This window comes from Sciurus vulgaris, assembly GCF_902686455.1.
Source record: "Sciurus vulgaris genome assembly, chromosome: 2".
Taxonomy (NCBI): Eukaryota; Metazoa; Chordata; class Mammalia; order Rodentia; family Sciuridae; genus Sciurus; species Sciurus vulgaris.
This window is the reverse complement of record NC_136462.1, coordinates 114,707,677-114,729,092: the sequence shown is the minus strand read 5'-3', so window position 1 is coordinate 114,729,092 and position 21,416 is coordinate 114,707,677. Positions and strand designations below refer to the sequence as shown.

The following is a 21,416-nucleotide window of genomic DNA, read 5'->3' as shown; positions in this document are numbered from 1 at the left end:
CCCTGCTCGCCAGCCCATACTCCTTTACCCTTTGTGTAGTTAAAACTGACATAGCTCATGTCCCATCCCATATGTGTACAGGAGCCGCGGTAAATCCTCCTCTGGACAAATGGACATTTTAATTTTGTGAGAAAAGCCAGGGCCTAGAACTGCAATCCAAAATAACTGATGTGAATTATATAATTAATCTTTCCACTAATGTTACAAGGATTGGCCAAGGAATTCATTCAGTGCCTCTCTTTTAAAGAAGATTTTAGACTTGTGCTATGCTGAACTTTTCTCCTTTATTCCAAACAGGCTGGCCTTATTTCAGAATCCAGTTTAAGAATATCAGCTGCCCGTGTGGAGGTGGGGAGGACGGGGAGTTGCTGCTTTTTCTGATGGAGGCCTGAAGACGACTCCACTCTTCATGGTCAAATAAATCTGTTACAGTGAACTTTTAGTGTACAGTGTCTGCAAGGGTTTCTGGAGTTTCCATTTGTTTGCATCTGTTAGCTTAAGTCTTCCCCACGCCATCGAATTCAGGTGATACTGGAGGTCTCCTAGTCCAGTTCTTCACCAGTGTAGAAATTTACTTTATCATATTCCAGACAGGGACTTCCAGTGATGGAATTCCAACAATTCCCTCTTGAGCAGTTTGTATTGCTAGAAAGTTCTTTCCCATTTTCCGTTGAAATATGTCTTCCTGTAACATGTGCCTATAATTCTGGAACTGTGGCCAAAGAATCTATTGTCAGCTCTTCCTATATTTGAAGACCATCTTCAGTCTTTGCAATGTTTTCTTTCCTGAGTAAGCACCCCTGCTGCCTTCCTTAGGACCACTGGTAGTCTGGGTGTGCTCTGTCCTTCTTCCCTCTATTACTAAGATGCTCCAACAACATTCTCTGACCCTGAGCAGCCCACGTACTCCATGGGAGGATGAATCCCCGACCCCAGGCACAGGGTATAGCATGTGATTCAGGCCTACATTGGTCAGTACCACCCAGATCCCCTGGGCACAGAGAGTTAAAGTGGTCTCATCAAACTGAAGTCAAGGGCCTTTGGCTGACCATGGGGAAAGGGTACCACTCTTACCCTCTCCAGCAGGAAGCAATTTACTCCAAGAATCCCCAGCCATTCCTGGTCTGTGATGGGAGAAGTGCATTAACAAGTGAGCAAAAGTCATTTGCTGGATCAAGTTTTACCTAAAATCTGCAAGACTAGGCTTTTGACTCATGTGATCCAGTAAATTCCCCTATAGTTAAGGCTACTTTGTGCTAGGGTTTCTTAAGGGGACCTGATGGACCCAGGCATCATTTTACATTCTCCACCACAGTGGTCACCTTCCTCTGAATGTGTGCTCCAGAATCCCCCTTATCCACAGGGGGTAAGTTCCAAGATCCCTGGTGTATGTCTGCAACTGCAGATTGCACTGAACCCTACACCTACTATGTTTTCTCCTACATATATATAACTATGACAAACTTTTAACCTTTCACTTACAGGAAGCATTTCGTGGCCTCTCTTTGGTACATCGGAATGGCCAGCATTACTAGTCTTGTGTTTTGGGGCTAGAGTAAGAGTTACTTGAACACAAGCACTGTGATATCATGGCAGTTGATGTGATAACGAGGACAGTTACCAGGAGACTAATGGATGGGAAGCGTATACCACACGGATATGCTGGACGAAGGGATTATTCACATCCCAAATGGGACCAGAGGTAAATGGCATGAGAACTCATCATGCTACTCATAATGTACAACTTGAAACCTACAATTTTTTATTTCTGGAAGTTTCCACCTAATATTTTTGGACCAATGGCAGGGAACTAAACTATAGAAAGCAAAACTGGGGGCAAGGAGGTACTATTGTATGTTTCACATAAAGTATGACATCCAACCCTGAACACGTACTTTCTACCATTTGGCTTGGGCCACCTTGTTCTGGACACTATACACTACATAGCAGAAACTCGCAGAGGTTAAAAGTGCATTCACATTTTTGAAAGCCCTATCACAGAGTAGGCTCAACTGAGTGAAAGCAGAAAAACACTGAAAAAGAAATACTGCTCTTATGTACTCTTACATTTCTCACATGTCTCACATTGACACAGTATTTAAGAGTCAAAATGAACAGCTAATAAAACAATGTCAGGACATAGACCAGTTTGAAGATGTTGCTATTTGTTGTCTCTCTCCTCAACAGAAACTACATCAGTCTTTTATTTGTTTGGCTGAGACTTGCCCCATAGTGAAGTACAATCATAGACTCTTGGGGTCTGGAAGGATCTGATCTTACAGGGGTTTCTTTCTTTTCTTTTCTTTCTTTCTTCTTGTTTTGTGTGTGTGTGTGTGTGTGTGTGTGTGTGTGAGTGTGTGTGTTTTGTGGTACTGGGGATCTAATCCAGGGGCACTCTGCACTGAGCTACAGTCCCAGCTCTTTTTATTTTTAATTTTGAGATAGGGTCTTATTAAGTGGCTGAGGCCGTCCTTGAACTTGCCATCCTCCTGCATTAGCCTCTGGAGTCACGGGATTATAGGCATGCACCACCACAGCAGGGTGTTCAAGGTTTGACTCAGCTCCACCCTTTTTCCTCCATCACACTCCTATTGACTGAACTGCTTTGGGATCCATCTGGCAAAGGGGAGCTTGCAATCTGCATTGGCCCTTCCAACTCTTGCCCCGGTTCTACCCTCCTGAAAGTACAAACCCACGTCTTCTCTAAAGATGACCATCACTTCTCAGAAGTGCTTATCCTTTACTCAGAAATGCTGTCATGGTGGAGTGTAAGTATGGAATATGGAAGAAAATAATAGGACAAAATGATTAATTGGGGCTGGGGAGATAGCTCAGCTGGTACAGTGCTTGCCTTGCAAGCACAAGGCCCTGAGTTCAATCCCCAGTACCACAAAAAAAAAAAAAAAAGAGAGAGAAAATGATTGAGGATGATCAATTCAGGATGTGAGTTGATTGTCAGTTTCTTCTGATTGCAAAATTTGCTTTGCCAATGTATGAAAAAGTACACTTGAGCTAAATAATTACTGCACTGATTTTCATATGTGTTTATCAGGTACTTACTCGATTCCAGGGAATGTACTAGACTCTAGAACTCCAAATATGGGTAAGATACAATTGGTGCGCCACAGAAATGAATGACTCAGTTAAGATCCCTGAAACTCAGTAGCAGGGCTAAGATTAAGCGCAGGGCTTGTGCTGTTCTCTAAATGTCATGCTGGACAAAATATAGCTCTCTGGAGTTCTGCTTTCTTCCCTCAGGGCTCCATGGATTTCTAAGACATTTCCCCCAACCCTCAACCCCCAGGTAGTGCTCTTGGCATTGCAAGAAGGGTTATTTCATGGACCTGGGCTCCATGTACCACTGCATTTTTAAAAAACCACCATATATTTGAGAACATTGTTTCGCCCGCTGGGATCTTGACAAGTGGCAATTGCAGCCAGTACATGGAACATACAGCACAAGAAAGGGCACACTCCTGAAATGTTTACATGTTACCTTGTTAACTAACACCTACCTTATTGGCTTGACTCTAAATGAAATTAAAAATAAATAAAAAAAAATAAGTCATGGATGTAGAATGAACAGGACTAAGTTTGACTTTTGTTCCAGAGTTTTAGTTCATTTCTTTCATATTGTAACACATGTAAATCAGGTTTCAATAAACTCCAAGGAGCACTCAGGAGGAAATGGTGATACAAAAGCTGGTCCAGAATTTTTCATTTCTGTTTACCAAACAACTCTTGGTTCAGACAATATATTACATGGACGCATTTGAAAAATGGCCGGTGAAGCCATTGCTCTTGTGTTTGTGTGCGTGCTGTGTGTGGGTAGAGTCCCACCTACTCAACACACTGACTTCCCACCACTCTGCAAACCACTGACCTAGGACAGCTTCATCTCCTTCTGGTGAGGACAGTGAAGTCTGAAAAGAAACAGGGTCAAACAGAAGGAGAAAAAGCCAGGTCAAGAACTCACATTAGGGGCTGGGGTTGTGGCTCAGTGGTAGAGCACTTGCCTCAACATATGTGAGGCACTCGGTTCGATTCTCAGCACCTCGTATAAATAAATAAAAATAAAGGTCCATCAACAACTAAAAAATATTTAAATAAAAAAGAACTCAGGTTAGGGCTCTGTGTGTAATTTGGGTAGAAACCATACAGACAGTGACTTAAACTGTCATTTGTTGAGTGTGCCATTTGCTAACTCCTGTACCCTCTGGTTACTGAGGAGGCAGAGATCTGTCCAACGGGCAGGGGCTGGAGGGAGGCCTCTGGCAGGAACTTTGTTTTGTTTACAGTCTTTCACTCAACTAGAACTAGACTCTGAGTTGAGGGGTCCTCATGCTCTGACAGGTGTTCTCTGCAACCTGTTTCTGAACAGAAAAGAAAACAAGTTTCGGTACCCACTTTGGTCCTTCCTCCTCTAAACTGGAGGCCCATGACTCCTTCCCTCCTGAGGCTGTTCCATTCCCTAGTTTTTCTTCCCTTTTCCCCATGGAGGCACAATATGCAGACCCTAATGGTACAGCATAACAGGAGTCCACACTTGGTTCTAGTCGACTGTCTGTTTCCCACAATTCCTTGGAGGTGACACCTTAGCTCTGCCTCTTATAAGCTGCCTCTTTGTCAGGCTCCTAGGGTCCCTGGGACTCTCTTTCCACCTGGTGTGTTCTGGTAATCTCTAGTTCTAAATCACATCAGCTCTGTGCTCCTTTTAGGCAACTCATTGCTTTTTCAATGAACATAGCTTGTCTGTTTTATTGGCACTAAAGAGGGTTGGGTTCTTAGCATCATTAACATTTTAGTTGAGGAAGAATTCTCAAACCCCCAGGCATTAATCCAAAACTGTTAAACATCTAAAAAGTAATCTGTACTCAAACAAAGCTCAGCCAGGTCTGCCCCCTTTTAACTTGGATGCCAATGAGCCCACAGCCCCAAATCTACCCAAGTGTTCCAAGCTGAATGGTGGTAAGCAAAACACTGGAGTACAATAAAAGCTGATGTCTTTGTTGATGCTGTCACTACTGCTGTTGAGGACCACGTTTTCCCCAGGGATCCATATCCAGTCAGCAATTACCTGGCAAGCACAGAGCATCCTGGGATAGTAATTTCCATCTCTGTAGACATACCAGTTGGAGGCAGTACTTGAATGGATGGGTACGTAAAATAAGGATGGCCATTTGGGCTCAAAACCTCTGGGTGCCTCTTCTCACCCTCTTCCCTCACTAGCCTATAGAGAAAAATGAGGCTGAACCGAGACTGAACAAGAGTGGGATACAGTTTGCCCTGCTGCTGAATACCTGGGAATCATGTGAATCATTTAGTGGTTTTGGACTAGAACATTTTAAGATCTCTTTGGATCCAGGAAATCCAGGATTCCACGAAGCAGCAGACTGTCCCACCAAAATCAGCAGGAAGAGTGGAAGGCTTCCAGACCACAGAGTCTAAGAGGGAGAGAAGATGGCAAAATTGCACCTGTAAGCCTGACAGGATGCCAAGTTCATTACTTTAAATTTCAATTTTATTCATAGGCTAAACTGATTATTTAAAAATTATAAAAGAATTACAGTCCCCAGTTACTGGACTAAAAATGACTATATGCTGTATACAATTTTATATATTATGATTGTGAATGACAAATTATAACTCAAAAAAGAAGGAGGGTTAAAGGAAGGCTCTTGTGGGATCAGAAAAGTAATTCATTTTAGTCCTACCTGGCATGAGACATGGTCATATATTTTCAGAGTTACATAGGTAAATCCCTGAAGTACTTTCTGGAAATATAAATAATACTACTATTACCTTGCTCTTGTTTACCTCCTTATATTTTTCAAAGAGCTCCCTTAGGTCCCTGGCTCATTTGGTCATGACAATTCCTCCCCAGGTCTAGCAAAATGGCCTGTGATGTGTCAAGTCAAATTCATAGAGGGTGGTAAGGAAGCTTCCAGAGGCATGTGCCAGCTGAAGTTACCTAGGGGAATTACTAAGCTGTTGGGAGACAGGAGAGTAACAACAGCTGCACCCTATTTAGGTAGAGTACTGGATGGATGCCAAACACAACATCCTATTTTTGACCTTAACCTCTTACCAGGTGCACCTCCTTTTGATCTGAGTGTCTCCTTCTTTTCCAATCTTCTGGCCTCAGCACCTAAGCTCAAGCATCTTCTACCCTGTGAAACTTTCTTGGCTTCCTCAAATGAGCTGCCTGCTCCAATCTCGCTTGAGGCCAGACTGTCCAGTTCCTGCAGGGTTCTTTTTACATCAACTGCCACCTGTTTGTTGTGTTTTTCTTCTGATTGGACTGTACTTTTTGAGAGCAGGGACCATTTCTGTTTCATTCTGTTCTCCCGGGGCTCAGCACACTGCCAGGCACAGAGTTGGTGCTCAATGACAAATAAATGTCAAATGAGATGTATGTCAGACAATATTTTAGATGGTGCTATAAAACCAAGACAACCTGGAATTGGTACTTTAAAAAAGACAGGCATGGCTGGCCTGCTGGTGAAGTACAAATACTTCAACTGAGGTAATAACACATAATTTATCTTTAATGGAAAATTTTCTAATTTCTAAGCTACCTATATACTTTGGTGATAATTTCTCTTCCATTTCTGCTTTAAGGAAAACCTAGGAACTCACCTCCTGTCTCTAGCAGAGGCTAAGGAAACAAAATTATGAGTCCTCTGGATAAGTCTCAAGTGGATATTGGGAGAAAAATTTGGCACTGGCAATTAAAAAATTCCTCAGCAGAAGCAAATGTGTATAAGTGAACATGTTCATTATCAGTTAAATTTTACCTCTGCATTTTATGGAACATAAATCTGACTTTATGGCTTGAAATATCAATGTATTTTAAATGTACTTATCCTAAACAGTGAGGATAAAAATAGTGGACTAAAACATGTAGGCCAGAAATCTCTTTAGGTAAAAAATTGCATGCACGTGGCTCTTGCCCATTAAAGGTGAGTACCTAGAGTTTGGGGCAATGATTCCCTGATATTTTTTTCTTTGTTAGAGATCTCACACAAAATACTGGATACTTACAATTTATTTAAATCCTTGATGTTCTGAACTTGAAAAAGTTCATGCAACAAAGGAGAGATTCCAAATACCTTTTTTCAAAGAGGGCAAACATTTTAGGTTTGTTGCAATCCGAGACATACATGATCAGTACATTAAAACATAAAAAAGATAATATTTATAGTTTAAACTTAATATTGAATGTAAAACAATATTAAACAACCGATATCAGGATTAGTGACAATATGTCAATCAAAGGTTTCTGAAACAAATAAAATTCAGTGTAAAAGTCCTAATATTTTGATATTAACATCTGAAAAGTATTTTAAATAATTTTGAGAACATAGGCTTTCTGCTTTTATTAAAAAAATACTCTAACCTGAGCATAATTTATTACTACAAAATAAGTGAATGTTTAAAAGACAGTCTTTCAATTGAAAAAAAAAAAAAAAAAAAAAAGACACATTAAAATAGCAGGTTTCCAAGCCAAGTTAAACAAAATATTTTCTCCTTGACAAGCTGCTTACATTTAAATGAAAACAGGGCAAATCTGGTCAATAATATGGATTGTATATAATAAAAAGGACCTTAGATCATGTTAATACAAGGATCAGAAAGCAGTAACTTCAATTAAAACCACCCAATTATTTAGCAAACTTTCAGATACAGCAAATAAATTAATCTGTTTTAAATGAAAGAGCTCAGATAAGTGGCTTTTTGACCTCCATGTAAGTCTCACGAGCAGCAAAGTGAAGCAAGAGTCTGCTAGTCAAAGCCCTCAAATCAAACGCATAGTATTAGTAGTCAAAAAGCATTTGCAAAACATACTTCCTTGGTTGGTAGCAGGGGGTTCTGAAGCAAACGCCACCTAGAGTTCCTCTCATACTTTGACATACAGCGTACAGGGGTGAACGCATGCTTCTCCTACCCAGGAACAGCCAAGTCTCTTGGTGTTTAACAAGAACATGTTTTCATTTCTGTCCTATCTTATGGAAAAGAGTAGTTACATCATTAAGAATGCCCATCTTTCACTTAAAATCCTCTATTATCTACTAACGTTTAACTTGTTATGAGATTTAAAAATGCCTCTGTATTGAGACAAGTAATATGTCATCATTTTGTTCAGCTAACAGCCCTGACAGGCCTGTCTCCTTGAGTTAAGAACAGTAGATCTCTATTTCAACACTGGTGGCAAAACCTGGTGAATAAATGAGAATTGGCCAACTGGCAGTTAAAGGTTTCTAATCCCTAAGATTCCAACTTTCTTTTTACCTTAGCTTTAATTATTCTGTTTGGCCAGATGATATATTTTTTCAATAAAGTGATCTTCTCTGTATATTGCAATAATTTATTTGAATGCCATTCTTATGCATTTTTAACAAAAAACATCGCCATTCACTATTTCTCTTATCTTTTTGATCCTTTTTACTACTTATCATCTTCTTTATTTGAAACAGATTTTTAACAGATAATCTTGATCGTTACAACAATATCTTGCTTGCATTTTATTCAAATAATTCTTAAAAACAGCTTAAAAAGCCGTTTGGAATAACATCAAGCTTGCCATCAATCAAACGAAAAAATTCCGCTGGCGGTTGTATAAACATCAGATCAAGTCTGATGTCTTCAAGGATTTCAGAGTGAACCATAAAAAACTCCATTAACTTCTGACAAAGAATGCAAATTAATCACAACATGGGGTGAAATGAAATTAAAGGCTCTTTTCTAATCAATGACAAGGCAGGATGAAATATTTGTTACTCTCTCTGCACTCAGACTGCCTAGGATGCTTGCACTTCCCTTGCAAAGCCCCAAGTGTAAGGTGTGAGCACAGATTCACCCACGGTGGCTCTTCGGCACCCCCCCCCCCCCCCCCAGAGCTATCTGCTTACAAGTCGTGGAGATTCACAAAACACACTAATCATCCGAATCTCAGGTGCATCCAATTTGTTATTCACACTCTCCCATGCCAGTGAAAAGCCTGGCGCAGACAGATGCACCAGGAACCCTAAATGACAGTTTTGGCCTCCGGAAGTACGATCACTACAGCAAAATCTAGTACAGCCTCCAGGTGAAATGTCTGGAGCTCCATATGGAGCAGGGAAAATTAACAACAAGATGAAAATCACTGCAGCAGCAGGGAGTCGGAATTTTTGAAAAAAAAAATGAAATTTAAAGATGAAGAAAGAGAAGTAATAAATTAATGGGGTGTGAAAACATTCAAAGCTTTACAATACCAGGGGCACTATTTGCTCAGATTTTTTCCCTTTTTTAACTTCAGGTCATTTTGATGTAATTTATTAACCAAGATCAGGAATTGTAGCCAAAAGAGGAACAATATTTTTATATGTGCAAAAGTACTTTAAATACCTTTGTATCTGTATTAGCTTTGCTTTCCTGTGGCATCTTGCTTACCAAATTTCCCAGTGCCAGAGCTGACACATCCCCTGAGAAGTCTCCTTAATGGATTTACTATCACCCTAACACAGGGCCCTGCTGTAAAGTTTGAATGAAGGATGACAATTTTTAGCAGCAATCCTTTTTATTTCTCCTAAATACGGTGTCATTAAACAAACCGTTGCCCACCATCACGGTTTTGAAGTCAACTGAATCGGGATCTATGTGACTCACCATACACAGCTCCAGTCCTTGTCCAGAGCTGCACATCTTCCCACATTATTATTAAAGCTAAATTGTTCAAGAAACTGAGACATCTTTGTAAGCTGTTTAAAAAACCAGTTTCTCATAATCCTATTAGAAGATGCTTAACAGACACCCGGAATTTAATGGTGCTGGCGTCACTGAGAATTCGGAGGTCCCTGGATCCCTCTGTCACTCTACTAAACACATGATAAGAAAAGCAAAAGGGCTCCAGGGAATGGTCTTGTCATCTACATGCACAACCCTCAGACGCTCAGGGCTCTCACCTACACAAGAGGCCATCCTAGGCACAGAAGGCAAACTAGAAGGGGCTGGTGGGGCTGTGTGGGAAGCAGAGACCTGGTAGGAACAGCCAATCAAACCCAGAGGTCACAGAGCCAGTAGTGGGGTTTAACTGCCTCCAAACCCTCAACTTAACCATACCATTCCTCCCTCAGGCAAGGTGCTTTGCCTCTGAGCGGTCTGCTCACCTGAAGGCTGGAAACAGTGGGTCCCTGCAGGAGGGAGGTACAGCCTGGGACAGATACAGAAAGTGCTCAGGAGCTCTAGGTGGGAAAGGACGGAAGAATTCCTGACGCCACTGTTCTTTTTAATAAGCCACAGTAATAAACTGTGCATTCACAGTGGCCCCTAACCTGTCTGTGGAATCCTAAACTGCACGTGACCCTAAGGTCTAAAGGAAACTCTAACAAACACCTGACCCACAAAACAATGCAAACAGGATCTCAACAAAAACACAGCCCTTTAACCTTTATGTTGGTCCCAGGCCACTGCCTCTTGCTATTATCTTCCCAACATCCCTCCCTCATCTGCCCTCTCACCATGTCACCAGTGGGAAGAAGGGCTGCTAAGGATGCTGTCAGCGGCACTGAGGCTGGGTGAGGGGAGGACGCTCTTGAAGCTTGCTCCTCCTCCCCACTTCCCCTCTGTCACTTTACTCAGCTCCAGTTATGGTTCGCAGGTTGCTAAGAACATCCTTTTGCAATCTTCTCTTGGTAGCTGGAAACTCTGTGTTGCAGCCCATAAGAAGTTATAATCTCATTTGATCAGCATACTCCCTCCATTCAGACAGTAAAGGTAGGTATCTCAGGGCTCACTTTAGAGAAGAGGAAACTAAGGCCTCAGGAGTCACAATGCAAGAATGGCAGTTGTGGTGAGTGTGTGGTGCAGATGGATTCTAATTCTCATCTTCTGCCTCCAGGTCCAGCTTTTTCCAATAGGCCACTTTTCTCAGCTTGCACGTAGTGGAGGAAGAGGTTCAGGTCTGGCACCTTGAATGCCTTTGGGTTCAGAGCAGCAATTCCATGGCACTATCCCTAGCCCAGGTATGCAGGGAGATCTTGATGATATAAGAAAAGTTTTTATGTTCAAGCACTAGTCTTAATCAGGCCATAATCAGGATGGAGTAGTCCCTGAATGGCTAGGTAGCATGTTGCTTTGATTGTATGACTGCTTTGTAGTGAGTGTCCTGTCATTAGAGGTATTCGAATACAATATGAATGTTTGCTCTTCAGAGATACTGCAGAGAGGTTTGATTCCATGACATGTGAGATCCCTTCCAACCCTTAGAGCCTATGATTTGCTCCTGCCTACTCCACTTGGGATTCAATAAAACCATACCAGACATAGTTCAACCGGGAGCAATCAGCAATTCTGTTGGCCCAATTTCCAAGAGGAGGTGGTCTCAGGATGCTTAGGAGTTCCAATGAGACAATGTAGGCCAAACAGAGGTATTATTTCATATTCCAGTCTCTGTTATCCCTTTATAAACATTTTTTAAATGTTTATAAAAATAAACATTTTTCTTCACAAGCTTTGAGGGTAGAAAAGACATTTTTTTCCATATTTTTTTATAATACATAATAGTGGGATTCCTTATTATATATCCATATATGCACAATATACAATATAGTTTGGTTAATATTATTCCCCAGTATCCTTCCTCCTTCCCCTCCTCTCTCTTCCTGGTCCCTTTCCTCTACTCTACTAGTCTCCCTTTGCTTTTCATGTGTTCCCTTTACCTAGGATAGGCATTTGTGAGGATATTTGGTTTTTGTTTTTGGCCCTGGGGATTGATCCGAAGAACACTTTACCACTGAGCTACATCTCCCGTTCTTTTTATTTTTTATTTTGTGACAAAGTCTCACTAAGTTGCTGAGGTTGGCCTCAAATTTGTGATCCTCCTGCTTTAGTCTCCAAGATTGCTACAATTACAGGTGTGTGCTATTACACCTGGCGAGGAAAAGAATTTATCAAGTATCTTCCCATAACTTTCCCTTGGTAGTACAAAGCTTGTAAAATAAATGCCATTTTCACCAAAAGTCATTACTGATTTTAGTAATAAAACACCCAAACTTCTATTGAAAGAACTGGGAAATAAGCCTGATGATAGGCTCAAAGCAACTTCTATTATTTGAAATAAAAGAACCAATTTGGTGACAACATTCTATCATAATTCAGGGAATCCAGTTCTTTACCCCACTGTGATGTAAAGGTTATTGCTAATTAGAGAGTTCAGCATATTAGAATTTTCCAACTTCACTTGACTGATCCAGTAACTGTATACTTAGACATATGGGAAACAACATTGCAAAGGTGTGCAGCCTCTTCCCAAATCTGACCACAGCCTTCAAGTGCTTCAGTTGTCAAGTGCAAGAGCAATCTACTTCTTAAACTCATCACTCATTAAATCTTGCTGAATAACTATTCTAGACAGAAATCTCAAGAATACAGTTACAGTTTCAATCTTTGGAATTTATATGAGATGGCTTTCAAGTTTTCTTTTCCTTTTCTTCTTATACAGTATTTTCTATTTTCCCTCTATTAATTACTTACTTTCTTTTTTTTTTTTTTTGGTACCGGCGATTGAACTAAGGGTGGGTAACCACTGAGCCCCAGTCCTGGCCCTTTATACATTTTTATTTTGAGACAGGGTCTTGCTAAGTTGCTTAAGGCCTCACTTAAGTTGCTGAGACTGGCCTTAAACTTGTGATCCTCTTGCCTCAGTCTTCTGAGTGGCTGGGTTTACAGGCATGCCCAGCTTAAGTTTTCTATTGACTTGTTTGAAAGACAGATACATCTTATAGGTCCTCTTCTGTTCATTTTCAGTATTTTACAGGATTAAATAAATTGGCCAAACAGGGAAATGTTTAAAAATTACTGACAGAATAAGAGGCTTACCAAGATAAATATTCTAATGAGCTATAAATCCTGAAAATGTGATTTTAATTTGATAGGCTACCTAGAGTTTAGCAGCAAGGCTGTATACACTAAAATCTCACGACATGCTAGAGTGCATGCCAAATGGTTACATTTTAGATTCTCTCTTTAAGGAAAAGATTATGTTTAAACAAAGAAGCTTACAAATTTGAAAAGTGACACTAACACTTCTGGACCTGAACTTGGACAGTTTCTCTCCCACTTATCTGAAGACTTTAACTGTGAAGGAAAAGGATACAAAAGAGACATTTCAGTGAGTGAAGGCTCTTTAAATGTCCACATGGGTACCAGGAAAATTTGCTTAAAACCGCTTATAAAGATGGTAGAGTGAGTGAGCCCCCTCCTATTATTCAATAACCATGTTTGTGATGCATCTGCATAATCTAACCATGCATAAATTAGTATGTGTAATACAACACTTATTTGCATAATAATAGCAAGTTAATAGATGCTTAAAGAGCAGAGACCAACACCACCTTTAAATCAGACATGCCTCCAGGCACTTTGGCCTGTACAGACCAAGATGCCAGAAAAACAGTGAGCATCAACCAGAGGAAAACAGTCAAACCATTCATCTTTCATCCCTCTCGACATTTCACTTATTTCCCCACACACAGGGGAATCATTTTCAAACCACAAAATAGCGTTGTACGTTAAGTGCGAGCAACCTCCTATAGTAAAAATCTTAAAGAAATTATAACAATGCTAGTAAAATGGACTGCTTATTTTCTTAGAAATGTGGGTAGGAAGAAGCAAAAGCTAAAATATGTTCAAAATCAAACTCACGCAAAATTGGGGGCCTATTTGCCTTGCAAAAACAATGACTTCAATTAGATATTTTCACCTTCCTTCTTAATCGTTTAATGCACATAATTTTAATTGAACCCAAAAGCTCTAAAGGGGCATCAAGAAAGGACTGGGCCCCTCCTCCAATCCCAATGTGAGCACATGGTACTGGGCAGGATGAGGGAAAACATCTCGGATGTCACACAAAGGAAGATGATCGCTGTCAACCTTTAACAAAGGGAAAAAAAGTCTGGAGTTTAAAAAAAATCAAAAATCAATAGAGACTTCTAAATGACTCCTTTAAGATATCACTTTTCAATTTAACAGGACAGATTTATTTGTATGTGGCTCAAATGTTCACAATTGCTCCCTGCACCTTCATACATAGGAATGAATGTCACAGTGGCAAACGGCAGTAATGAACAATCTTACCTGAGGATATGGAAACCTCCCAAGAGCAAGCTGGGAAAGGAAATAATATTTGTCTAGTTATAGATTTGCATGCAGGGCAGATCTCCTTAAGACACATAAGTACTAAATTTCAGTATTGCATCTAGCAAATACAAAAAAGCTCACAACCTTGAATGCACCAACTAAATTATTGCTGTAATTACCTTATGAACTGTATTTAGAATGGACATTTTCAATAGACAGTGTTGCATCCCTGATAAAATATTCTAATTTTAATAACTAGACATTTACCCTTATGTGGTTTCTCTTAGGAATATTCTCAGCTCTGTGGCCTTTATTTACATTTACATGTGTGCGACAGTTTCTTCTAGACAGATATAAAACTGTTGGCTTCTCCTCTGTAAGACAGGAACATCTAATTGTTCCCAGCCCACAGCTCTAAAGCAATCAGTTACAACTGTAAATGAAGGGCTGCAGGAAGTGGGAATGGGCCATATTAGGAAATGAAAAACCGTGCCATTATTTTCATCCTGTTCTTTAGTTTTTTTTCATCCATTTTCTATCCAAAGATAGAAGGAAAGTACTACCTCTAGTGTGAAAATGGTCATTTAAAGATTGTGAAGCTGGAACTTAATTCTAAGTCTAAAAATGGGAAGGGGAACCTTAGAGCTTTTGGATTAGCTTGACTTGTAAACTACTCTGTTTCTGGCCAATTACTTAATTTTGGTCTTTGGATTCTCACCTGGAAAAACAAAATGATTCTGCCAAGACAGGGCTGATACAATAAGATCAGATTTAACAAACACACCATAATCTATTTAAGGAAAATAAGGGCAAAAATTTGCAACTTCATAATGTGGCCCATCCTCAGTCCAGAAACCCTTCCTATGAATCTGTAACTACATTCATAGTAGAATCACAACATCAGGGAATTTTAAAACTGCGACAGATCTGGGCACATCAATCTACTTCAGAGATTGGACTCCCAGAGTCCCAATGAAGCAGATCCCACACAGTCAGTGGAAACCTAGGAACTGACCCCAAGACTTGTGACTTCATCCAGAGTTCTTTCTAGCACATTATGCTACCTTTCTAGATCTTGAAAAGTTGAACACTTGTTTCAAAGACAGGGACATTGCTTAAACAATTTTGAACTCTCATTTGGAATTGTGTTTAGAATCATTTCACGTAACACAAGGACACCTACTTCATTTTAAGAGAACTGCATCTTGGATTTAAAATGATGTCCTTCAGCTTTATGATCATGTAAAAACCATTTGGAGACTAATGGGAGAATTATCTACAGACATTATCAAGACCCAAAGTTCCCTACAAAGAACAAATACTTTGTTGTTTGCTAAGGATAGACATGAAATTGCTAAGGTTTTCAAAGTTCTAAAACCAGTTTGAGCACCAGAAATGTAATAGGAATTAACCATATGACCTTGTAAGGTGACTACTTTGAGAGTGCCAACACTCATTTGTGTGTGTGTGTGTGTGTGTGTGTGTGTGTCTGTGTGTGTGTCTGTGTGTGTGTCTGTGTTCTGGGATACCTAGTGTCATTACCTTATACTGATATTGTACATCCAAGATATACACTGATATGTATATAAATTTTGGAGATATAAAGTCACATTATTATTTCATTTGATAGACATAATTAATCCCTTCAGGTTTTAATAATAAAAGTATCACTAGATGGGGTGAAGGAAAAAGTATGGATGTTCACCTACGTGGCTCTTAGAGTCTTGTGCGATTACACTTGTGGTCTACGTATTGTAACTAGTCAGGAAGGAGAGGAACTTGGCTCTCCATTGCACCAACTCTGCAACCTCCACCAAATACAGGCTGCGTTTTTGCCCTACAGTTTGTAGATACAGTATGTTTCTGTCCAATGAGAGTGTGCACACTGATTCAGGAGGGGTCGCTGTGGTCTACTGTGGCTGTCCAGGCATTGGTGCCAGTCTGTACCGACTGACAGGTGAGAGCTCACTGAAGCTACGACACGTGACCTGTGGATGATGAATCTTGCATCTACTTCCATTTGGAGTTAGAGAAATGGAAAGGAGGGTCTTTATACCTAAGAAAGATAATAGTTTAATAATACTAGAAAATACTTAGAACATCCTGTCTCCAGCCCTTCTACAGGTATCACTAGGGACCATGGAAGGATCCTGTCCACATAGCTTACAAGCAGAAGCAACTTGTGTGCTACACATACCATCCGGACCCGAACTAGCTTGTAGGTACCAACACTGGCCATTGGTTCTTGCAGTTTAAAGAATCAAAAAATGGAAGACTTGGAAAAAAAAAAAAAAAAAGAATAGGATAAGGTGAAAATGTGAATTTGTCCCATTTCAACATAAAGCCTCCGATTCTCAAATCATCACTTTGTATGGAGAGGTCCGGCTCTGGCTGACAGGGGACTGTGTATCTGCTTGGCTCCTCTGCCACAATTGGTACAAGGTAAACAAGAATGGCTGATGGCATCCATTTGCTCTTCAACATAGTGCCACGCAGAGAAGAGACAGAAAATTCAGTGCATTAGTCAGTGGGGATCTCTTTGTCCCCGTATGCTTGGGAACAGGTGGCAGTGCTTGACTGGTGAACAGATCATTTCTGAGCCTGGCTTTGTTTTCTACATATTTTCCTGACACCTTATGAAGCTCCTGGAAGGACTGCTCTTAAGACATCTAGCAGTTATGACCTCTTTGGAGTTCCAGGACAGTGACTGGTTCCCCGACCTTGACCACTGCAAAAGTACCACATCAACTGCTTCCTCTCTGACAGTGTCACCACTGGGTTGCTGCAGTCCCAGACCAAAGACTCCAGTTCTACACTAGTGAACATGGGCAGTGGCACTACTAGGCTGTCACCAAGAGCAGTCATTTCGAGGCCCTAGCAGAGGAACATGTCTTCCTTTCATGCGTGTCCTTATCCTTCCAGGTCCAGTGCAGCTCCAGTATTTATGTTCCCACTATTTGTTTTGTGGCAAATTAGAAGGAAATATGCAGCCAGGCCCTTGAACCCTATTATCAAACTGTATTAGGAAGCAGTACAAAAGGAAAAAGGGCTCTTTGTAGACATGGCTGCATGAAGAACAAGTTCTTCATGAGACTGTCAAAAGTCAAAATAAACACAGAACCCGTATGCGGAGAGTGTGTGCACACGGCTCTGAGAGAATATTTCAGAGACACACAGACCTGGGGCCATGCTGTATCTTTTACCCCTACTGGTCTATTAATCTACTTGCATTTCCCCAGTTTTTATTGTCAAGGTATTATAAATTAGGAAACTTACAAAAGAGAGTATGTAATCTTCTCTGAAATGGCCTGCAGATATGTCACTGTACTAAATGTGTTTCAGATTTAATGAAGCTTTAATGTCCTTTTTAATTTTGCCTGTTTCTGTATCACCAGGGGTCGGGCAAGGCAATCAGCACTCAAGAGGGTGGTTTGGTTTAAAACTAGGAAAAAACTCATTTGCTTATGAGTTGCACTGTATTTTCTTAATTAAATTTACTGAGTAAAATGGTTTAAGTTCAGCCAACCAATGACCTTTGTATGTAGATTTAGATTTATAAATAGGTTAACAGTTAAAGTAAAGGGGGAAAAAAGAATTGCAACAAAGCAAACAGATTAGGGCTAAGCCAATAGAAATCTCTGCTCTCTTTATCATCTTTATAAAAGCAGCATTTAAATATAGACAGCTTAAGTCCAGTTTTAAAAAAAGGATATTGAAAAATGTGGACCCACATAAGTGCCAGCAATTCGTCAAACGACTCTCACGTCCTTTTCATTCCCAGGAGGGGAACGGCTCACATTGTGAAAGATTTGGAAAAGCTTTATTTATTTTTCTGGGGGGTGGAAGTAGACAGGAGGGAGGGAGAAGAGTCTAGTTAATGTTAAGTAAAAAAAGTGCATTTTAACTCCAAACACTTAAGATTCAGCAAACTGCTGAATACTTGTTGTGTGGGACATTTATTTTGTAAAAGGCAGAAAAAGAAGGAATGGGAAGCGGTTACCAGTTGGGAATACATTTAAATCTCAGTAACCACTAACATCTCACTGCAAAATTAGGAATGTTCCTTCCTGCCATCTTATTGATCTTTAATTTGGCCAACCATAATCTATGAATTGCTTGTACTCAGCAGCAGTGGAATATGTTGGACTGTAAAATTTAAATAATGTGTGTGCCTGTGTGTGCGTAGTCACGACTGTCAAATATAAAACAGTGGCCTCAAGGAAACCTTTCTATTTTAACAAAGTTAGGATAGAAGATGTTTGTTTGCAAAGTAACAAAATGATTTTTGTTGATAATAAAAAAAATTATTGCCATTAAATTAAAAATGATAAAATGTATGTTGTAGCCAGAAAACAGTGCAGAATACAAACTCAGGACATGTTTTTGGTGATCAAGTTGCCTATGTATAGAATAATCAACAATGCAATGGGAGCAGTTTTAAATTTACAGTTACACTGAAGAACACTTTTTTTGTTGTTATTCTTAATTTAGACATATTCTATGTTTCTCGGCAAAACTGCAAATTGAAAATAAGCATTTTCAATACAGCCAGTGATCTAGCTGAAGGAGGACTTTATAGTCTGAAATGTTCCAAAATTTGTTCTTAATTACCTTGTGCACATTTTACACAATTAAATTTCCATCTAAGGATTTTGCATTTAGATTGTGCACTGCAGTTAGACCTTCATTTCACAGAAATGCAGCAGCCACTTTGGAACATTCAGACACAGGGAAACTTTAAAAAATCAGACTTAACTACTGGATTACATAAAATTCCCCAGGTGAGATTTCGTCCCAAGACCAATTTACACAGTCCTACAGAAAGAGTTTAAATCATCTGAAACCATGCTGGTGAGGAACCATAATAAATATTAAATACCTCAAAATCTACTCTAAGATTCTACTTTTCTTCCCATGTATCAATTTCACTGTCCTCTTTCTGAATGGTTTAAAAACAATCCAAAGGATATAACAGCAATTTACCAGTGTTAAAGTGCTTTGGAGGTTAAACTGACAACAAAGAACACAGAAACACAAAGCATCTTGAAGTAGGGTTTCAATTAAATGTGGAGGATTTAGTAATGCAGTACCAAAAAAAAAAAAAAAAAAAAAAAAAGAGTTACAAATTAATTTAATCTTCTGCCTATAGTTTGCAGCTGCACTCCAAAGTGTCTAGGGCTTAAGAACAAAGCCTTGAAAGGCCTCGGAGTGAGGAAAGCTTCAATTTTTAATGTATAACGCCATTAGCTGATAACTTGTAGAATCTGCAACCCCTGCGGAGGGGCGTAACTGCGAGGAACAGAGTGGTGAAGTGACATATTTGTTCATGTCTAGAACCATGAGGAAGAGGGTTATTACCAACACCATCAGCCAACAGGAACGTGCCCTAACAACCTTTGGGACCCTCCACATTATCAGTTCTCACTATAGCAAATATATTAAAACCAAAACCTAATTCACTTTAATTAAAGACAATTAGTTTGTTTTACTATTATTGCTTAACTTGTATATTATAATACATTGCAAATTAAAGATGAGATAATATATGTAATGAAAGCATCAAACTGTGTACAACTTCTATCTATGCTTGGTGAATTAGTTTATCACTGGTATCTATTTAAGGAAATTCATTATTAAAAATGATGTAGAAATATCTGACTTGCAAGAGAATTCAGTGGAACCATGTACATCTTTTCCTTATTCAATTTATACTTTTTTCTTTTTTGGCATTGGGTTGAATCCAGGCGTTCTTTTCCCCTGACGTACATTCCAGGCCCTTGTTAAAAAAGTCTTGAGACAGGAACTCAAAAATTTTGAGACAACAGGATTGCCCAGGCTGGTCTCAAACTCCCCATCTTCCTGCCTCAGTCTCTGGAGTAGCTGGGATCGTAAGTGTGCACCACTGTAACCCGCTTATACGTATTTTCACATAACACTTTCCTACGAACTCTAAGGATTTCTTTAACATAAACAGAATTATGGCCCAATGGAGGTACCAGAAGCTTAATTAATTTGCCCAAGGTCATACTGTAAGTTGGTGGCAAAGCTTGTTAAATTACTACAATGCTGGGCTCCACAGATGTTTTGGCAATGGCAAAGGACCCCGTCGGTAAGGGCCCCGGAGACTTCCAGTGCAGTGGGTGAGCCACAGCAAATAACTCATTATGCCTGTGCGGAAGTGCCAAGTACTCCTGAGAGCCTGTAAATAACATTTTTTTTCCTTTGTGTAGAAAGAGCCTGAATGTGAGCTTCCCATCAGCAGTGACGCTTCCCGCGTGCCAACATTTTAAAAAGAACCACTCATCTTCGCCAGAGTCTACTGATAGAGTGAATTTATTTGAACTTAAGCAGCTCAAACATAGTAGTATGGAGAAATAAATCAAGCACTTCTCAATCATTCAGCCTTCAGCATTCTATCCCAGATTACTAAGAATAATGGAGAAAAGACAGTATTAGAAAGAAATGTTTCTAGTACAGTGTTTTTTTTTTTTTTTTTAAATTAGAAATGGGCTTATTATAGTGGACGCTTAAGCAGGGAGAGGGCGACAGTAATTCACAAATACAATATCCTAATGCTGCTCCTTTAATTGCTTTATTTGTTTCACTATTAAAAATGATTGCTTGCTGTGGCCTAACCGTGAATGCTGAAAAGCATGATGCATTGAGGTCTCAACCTGGGCAAACTGTACCTAAACTTACACTTTATTGCAGCTTAGTTCACAATCTTCACCTAATATAGGGTTAGATCCCAGTGCAGCAGGAGGATAAATCATCCTGGAATATTACTCCGGCAAAGTTTAGCTGTGACTGGAGCATATGTGCTTTCGAGCCACTGAAGCAAAGGCCCATAAAATACACTAATTACTGGAAGTTATGGTCACTGAGTGATTGATAGCGCTCTGCAAGGCAACTTCCTCATTTTCAGCTCTTCTGACAGGGCTCATCCGCCACATAGCAATTATTAATTCATGACCCACCCCTCAGGCACTAGTACCTTTACTTCTAATTCTCCTGCTACCAAACTACTGCTACTGCTGGACACTGTCTTTCTTCATTCTGATGGCTGGGTAAGGATGATAAAAAGTAGATTTCATGCTAAATGCTATTGTTGTGAATCTTTAAATGTTGCTGGGTCCTTCTAACACTGCTGTCCCCAAGCACATAATTCTCTTTCCTCTCCCATAATGCTATTGTGCTTGCATCATTTTTTTTCCTCCTTAAAGAAAAGTGTGTGTGTGTGTGTGTGTGTGTGTGTGTGTGTGTGTGTGTGTGTCTGGCTGTCTATTTGCCTGTGC

The 21,416-nt window shown here is 39.9% G+C and overlaps 1 protein-coding gene across 6 annotated transcripts in view; it reads right to left on the bottom strand.

Annotated features, from left to right (window-relative positions):
- The window catches only part of MAP2K5 (mitogen-activated protein kinase kinase 5), a 241,415-nt gene that overhangs the window by 66,139 nt on the left and 153,860 nt on the right, over window positions 1-21,416 (bottom strand). For 5 of the 6 annotated variants that reach the window (XR_013762228.1, XM_079129590.1, XM_079129591.1 and 2 more), the window contains one exon: window positions 14,119-14,148. The exons of the other annotated variant lie outside the window; for it this stretch is intronic. Coding sequence is in view for 4 of the 5 variants with exons in the window: in XM_079129590.1 (XP_078985716.1) it covers window positions 14,119-14,148 (30 nt within the window). In the remaining variant the exon portion in view is untranslated. The remainder of the gene's footprint in view (window positions 1-14,118; window positions 14,149-21,416) is intronic. 6 annotated transcript variants of the gene reach the window in all.